The following is a 6,677-nucleotide window of genomic DNA, read 5'->3' on the forward strand; positions in this document are numbered from 1 at the left end:
ATTTGAGTGGAGGGTGAATTGTGGAACCAGGCCCCTATAGTTTGTGATTGTAAAGTCGTCAAGAGAGTACAGAGGGCTAAAGTGTACTTATTACCTTCTTGTTCGAGTCAAAAAGCAACTTGAGAAGGGAGTTTGAGATAATATAAAATAAGAATAGAATGGAACAAAAAGTTGCATTTTTTTTATTAATCAAAATCACCCCATCACCATTATTAGAAAATGACAAAAGCAAAGTAGCTATGCAAAAGGACAACTTCTGTTTTATTTATTTGTTACCATTTGATAAGAAATATAAAAGATGTTCATCACATTAGATATAAGTCAAACGAGGTTTTCGAATGACAAAACTGCAAGAGAGGTGGTAATACTAAGACTAAACAGGTCCTCCTCCCCCTTCCCTGCCTAAGGGCCACTAGACTCAGCACTTTGAAGAAAAAAACACAGAAAAAACCAAACCAAACACACACATCACTAGAATACTATCACTTAGAATAGAGATGAGAAGGAAGTCGAGGTTCAGCAACAGCCATTAGAGGAAACTTTCTAGGTGTAGAGAGCCCAAAAATTTCCTCCATGTTCAAGTCCTCAGGCTTCATTTGGTCAGGCAATTTCCACACAAACCCATGTAAGAGATTTGCTAGACTTGATTCAATCACTTTGAGTCCAAGGCTGTACCCCGGGCACATTCTCCTTCCAGATCCAAATGGTAGTAGCTCGAAATCTTGTCCCTTCACATCAATCGTCTTCCCGTTAAATCTCTCCGGTCGGAATTCATTTGGAGCTTCCCATAATTCAGGGTCCCTTCCAATGGTCCATGTATTCACTAGTACTCGAGTTCCTTCTTGAATATCATAACCATTGATCTCGCAATCTTCTCGGGCAATCCGCGGTACTAGCATTGGTGCCACTGGGTGCATTCTCATTGTCTCTTTAACAATAGCTTGAATGAATGGAAGATTTGGTATGTCTTTCTCTTCAACCCATCTATCCTTTCCAATCACCCTATCTAGCTCTTCTGTAGCTCTTTTGAAGACCTCTGGATTCTTCAAGAGCTCAGATAATGCCCATTCCACAGTCACAGCAGAGCTCTCTGTTCCTCCAGCTATCAGGTCCTATAAATCAAATAAAAACACAATCAGGGTTGAATAATGGGCCTGAATCATTACATTGGAGAATTGCAAAAGATGAATAATGGGCCTGAATCATTACATTGGAGAATTGCGAAAGATGAAAAATGTACCTGAGTAAATGCTTTCACTCCACTTGGTTGGAGCTTAACTTCAAGATTAGGATCCTCAGCAAGCTGCAACAACACATCAACCATATCCTTTGCAACATAATTCTCCACACTCTTCATCCTCTCCTTGTGTTCATCAATCACATGATCTAAAAACCAATCAAATTTTTTGCTCAAAACCTTCATTCTCTTCACATAGCCCTGCAAATCCATGAAATCAATCCATGGAATCCAGTCCCCCATGTTCATCACTCCATTAAGCAAGAACAATTCATCCAACATCTTCTTAAACTCCTCCGGCGAAACGATGGATGCCGACGACTTAACCAAATACTTCTTCCCCAACACCATCCGGCTTATAACATTCAAACTAACATTAGTAAGATGATCTTTGAGACTTACAGTCTTTCCGGCGGAGGCGAAAAGTCCGGCAAGAAGCCCCTTCAGCTCTTCCACTCTAATGTACTCATATGATTCAAGACGTTTGGCACTGAACAGCTCCATAAGACACATCTTACGGGCTTGTCTCCAGTAAGGACCATAAGGAGACCATGTTATGTCGGAATAATTGTAAGTAGTGTATTTTCCGGCAGCTGTTTTGGGTCTGGAAGCAAATTTGAGATCATGGGTTTTGAGGATTGATTTAGCCATTTCAACTGATGAAGCTACAAGAACTGGGTATGAACCTAAGTGAATTTGCATCAAGGGTCCATAGGAGAGGGAGAGTTGATGGAGTGAACGGTGAGGAAGAGCACCTATGAGGTTGAAGTTGCCGATGAGTGGCCATGGTTTTGGACCTGGAGGGGAGTTCAGTTTCCGGCGACGGAGGTGGCCGGAAACTAAGAAGAGAACTAGTGCTGTAACCCATGCTACAGCATGGAAAGACCATGAAAGATTTTCAAAGTCCATTGAAATGAAAACTGAGATTCAAGCTTGGTTTTGTGTTTTGTGGTGGCTGCTATGATTTGAGAGGAAAAGCTCAAACTGGAGGGGAATTTATAGTGAAAGATATGGTTAAAAAGGTGGATCTCACTTCCTCATGGTTTCCTAACTAAATTTTAATAATCTTTTTTCTATCAAATCATCTCTAAGGAAATTTCCCTGAACATCAATTGAAAATTCCTACATTGACGAACAGAAAGTTCTGTTGAGCATAAAGATCTGGGTCCTGGGAGTTGAATGTAGAAAATAATTATACCCGAAAGAAGAAAAAGAAAAATTATAAAAAGAACAATAGATAATGTGTTGCACAGGTGTATGAACATGTATAAATTTGATTCACATGGAAAGAGTGGACCCCATACAAGTCAAATTGATGAACAGTCTTGTATGATTTATAATCCTTTCTTGTCCTTACTCCTGATATAATGAGAGCCTCGTGTATCACTCACCATATGATCGAGAAAATAAAAATTGATTGATTTAAATGTGATTCACAAATTTTCTACTTTATGAATATAAGTTTTCCATATTACTCTATGCTTTCATTTTGTAAAAAGTTTTATTTTCAAAAGAGTTATGATGAATTATTGAATGTCAAATCAATCCAATAATTTTAACATCAGAATGAAGACATTTACGATCCTCTGCTTAGAGACCAATTATGAAATGGTCCGGACCTAAATAATTTATTACTGCATTAATTTTGTTTGGATCATGCGCCTTTAATGGGTCATGCGCCTTAAATTATCAAGCCGAAATTTCGATCGAGATCAAAATTTTCACCGAAATTCCGATCTGACCTCCCGAAATGCTTGGCTGATTGTCATGCGCATTTAATGCGCATGACCCAAGCAAGGTCCCTGCATGCATATGTAATGTCTCTATTCCTTACATATAAAAATAATAATAATAATAAAAATAAAAATTTAGTACTCTAATGTTCAAATGAAAATTATCTCAAACTTTATTCATCAAAATTCAGGATTGTTCCTTAATTTCATCGAAGTATATATAAATCCTATGATTTAATGTTTATGATCATTAATTTGGTAGATGGTGATTGCTCTTCACGGGTTTGATTTCATTTCTTTCCTGGTTGTAGACGAGATAGTCTTCTTAGTCGTTCCGATTTAAGAGTGACATCTAGAATAAGAAATACCTTTCACAAGAGCGCCCTCTTATTCCTGCCTCAAGCTAAATGATACTAGCGCATGGGGCCCTGTGTCTCTTTTCTTTTGCTAAGCGACATAACGTCTATAGTTGTTGGTATTTTAATGTCATAATTTTTTTCCTTCCAACAAACAAACAATGAGGGTCTTCCCTCGCTTGAGAAAATTTCATTAGTGTTTCTTCCTTTTCTTATTTTGAAAATTTTCATTTGTTTTTCCTACTTTGGAAAATTTCATTAGTCTTTCTTTCTTCGTTTCTTCCCTTCGCCAACAACCCGTTCCTTGTTTGTTAGTTGTGACACTTGTGAGGTTTTTTATAGCGAATTGTGGGTTGGTAGCTAGGAAATGGTAGTGAAGGTGTTCATATTGATTCCATTCTGTAGCACAAGCAAAGTCTTCTACCCATTTCCTTGAAACTTAAAAGAATTTGACTTCTAATAGATTTTGGAATTTTGGATGACTTGAAAGGACTTGAAAGTGCATGGAACATGTGAAGTTGGCTGGTGGGTCATGGAACTATGAAATGGAGAAAGGATCTTTTCAACAACCATTGGATTAGAATCACTAAGTTTATTCCATTAAAATAGTTTGTTCTTGACCACACAATGATCTACACCTTCTGATGTGTGGTTAAGCGAGTTTTCTTTGAAACTAGGGGCGAAACTCAGCTATATATTTCAATATATGTTATAAAACGTAAATGGACTCAGTAAGAAAACTTGTGAAAGTTGTCATGACTCTAGTAAAGATACTGATCGTATTTTACTGGAACTACTTTTGGCTTTTTCTTTTCCTAAGTTTCTTTCATATCACAGTGTTGTGGATAAAATATTGATAAAATATTACTGAACCGGATTCATCTTCGGTTCAGTGTTTGACCCCGGTTGAAGATGGCCTAATCCCACGGTCGGTTTCGGCCATCTGATCGGCTCATTATAGCGTGATGAGGAAGGAACCCTGCGGTTCCAAGGATAAGCACAATCCTGAGAAATTCGGGATACATGATTGAGTTATATACGGTTACAACTACCATGAGGAGTGAGCAATCGTCTGACGGTCGAGAGTGAAAGGTAAAAACTATATATATAAATCACAACCTACGTACAAAGAAGGTAACTCAATCGTATTCTCAATAATCATATTCATACTTTAACTCTGCCATTAGCCAGAACCTTTGTGATTAGTTCATTAACTGACTTAGCCTTCGGAGGAGGATTCCCGACCCCAACAGTCGGGCCACATCTGACGATTGTTTTGCAGGTCACCCATCATTGATCTAAAGGCTGAGCAGATTTTGGACGCATCACATAGGATGGGATGTTATATACCATTATAACATCTCTTTACTAAAACCTGTTGGTCATTATCAACTGAGCAACCTTGTGATGATACAAAACTAAAATAATTTCAATTATACTCGCCATAAAATCATGTACCTTTGCCCAATGTTTCCTTGAGGGTTTTTATCCAGTCAAATACTGGACATTCCAATTACTCTTTGGATGATGCACATGTGCCCACTTTTAATCCTACTATCAGCTATTTCAAAACTTGTAAATTTTTTTTCTTTATTCTCTCCCATTTAACTGAGTCTTCTTTTTTTGGGTAGAAATTCCTTTATTCAATGGGCGAAACCGAGGAAGGGGAGCAAAGTGCCACCAACTAAAGAGTGGAGCATTGCCAATCAGTCGAGCCCATATGTCACACTCCACCCAGCCGGATCCAGTCATACCCAAATACCCATGGATGTCATATACTACAGGATCACGGTTCAGTAACAAATCCATACAATCATATGATATAGCAAATCAAATGACAAGAATAAAGAATAATCAATATTTAAAGTTATAAATTGAATTATAAAAAAGAATACAGTTATCTCTCAACTAGGATTAAAATATAATCCAAAAGAAAACAAAACCTGAACATCGAGTCTAAAAGAAAGGAATATTGTTTGTTTGTAGCAGAATTAAACTTAACTAATCTTCCACTAGAACCCAGCTCAATAGGTACAATCTTGGCATCAGCACGAAGTTCCATGCGAGTCCACTTTCTCTCCAGTCACTTCTTTACAATAATTTGCCGGCACAAATCCTCCATTTGAATAGAGTCCTCATAACTTGTAATAAAATTTTTTAAAAAAAGACATACATATAGTGGAATGAGTTCAACAGAACTCAATGAGATCAACTCAATAATATATCATGTATTCATTCTCAAGTTCTCACATCACATACATAAGATTAATGATCGCAATATAAATAATGATGATAATATAAGTAATGAATAAAAATTATGTTATTCTTCTAACTCTATCATGAAATCTCTATAGTAGACACGCATTAAGTTGAACACCAGTCTCCTCTGGGCAGTCTTAGTCACTCTCTCTCACAGTACTCAAGCACGTATTTTGGGTTCTCCGTGGTAGTTGGGTCAAGTCACATCAACCATGGCTGGGGATTAGGTTATCACTCTGTTCACTTCACCGTTTGGCATGAGATTTGACGTGTGTCAAGGACAACTCTAAGCCCAATACATAGTCATATGGTCTCGTACTACATTTGATCCAGATATATCCCCTCATGCCTAGTGCTTTTTTGGTTCGATATCCTTTTCACCTAATAATGTACTCCTCACGGGACTCGAGCCGTCTTTTGGATTATCATCCCTTAACCCTATGGTCATCCACATATAATGGACAGGATGTTCTCCATGTTTTCTCACGGGTTGGTTACCAATCTTGAGTGCCCACAAGCCATTATCTATTATATGCAACTCTACTATCTCATGACGACAGTGTGTCTGTTTGATGCACACAGGACCTAGCCACTGGCATCACTGGTTAACCAACTTCAATATCCTATCGGAAGGGTAGTAGTACTCATAGGGTTTTCTAGTCAAACACTTCTAGACACCTAGTATTAATGTACTTAGGTCTATACGCATATTCATATAAGGTCACTAGGGTAATTGGAGTATCCCACACAACCCTAGTTGGTATATAAGTATAAGAGGACATTGTCCTAAAATCAAACCCACACATTCTCACATCATCATTCACATACAAAAATTTATGAATTTTGAAATAGAACAAGTACAAACAATCATTACCTTCCATTCGAGCAAAGTCACACACAATTTATAAGAGATTACAAGATATCAAAATATTGAAGATTTAAATAACACATCATTCATACAAGACATGGTTGAGTATATTCTTCACCTTTCAAGCTTATACAACTCTCCAATTCCCAAAAGTAATCCACAAAAAAGAGAGTGCAATTGACCTAAAATAACCTTAGAAACTATAGAAATTTAATGAACAACAA

General features: G+C 37.4%; 1 protein-coding gene across 1 annotated transcript; it reads right to left on the reverse strand.

The window, feature by feature from the left end:
- Positions 1-238: 238 nt before the first annotated feature.
- On the reverse strand, positions 239-2,421 carry LOC149012704 (trimethyltridecatetraene synthase-like). Its single transcript, XM_089160072.1, has 2 exons — positions 1,241-2,421; positions 239-1,112 (listed from the first exon to the last, which is right to left on the reverse strand). The coding sequence occupies exons 1-2, from the start codon at positions 2,144-2,146 to the stop codon at positions 483-485; spliced, it is 1,536 nt and encodes a 511-aa protein (XP_089016198.1). The 5' UTR covers positions 2,147-2,421; the 3' UTR covers positions 239-482.
- Between the last annotated feature and the right edge of the window lie 4,256 nt (positions 2,422-6,677).

Source organism: Hakea prostrata, chromosome 6 (assembly GCF_041222555.1).
Source record: "Hakea prostrata isolate BN-2017 chromosome 6, UWA_Hpros_2, whole genome shotgun sequence".
NCBI classification, from domain to species: Eukaryota; Viridiplantae; Streptophyta; class Magnoliopsida; order Proteales; family Proteaceae; genus Hakea; species Hakea prostrata.

Bases quoted from the DNA above. Each gene is read 5' to 3' on its own strand.
- LOC149012704 (XM_089160072.1), bottom strand. From the start codon at position 2,146: ATGGACTTTGAAAATCTTTCATGGTCTTTCCATGCTGTAGCATGGGTT. The intron at 1,113-1,240 runs GTACATTTTTCA...TTTGATTTATAG, and splicing joins GAGTGAAAGCATTTACTCAG to GACCTGATAGCTGGAGGAAC.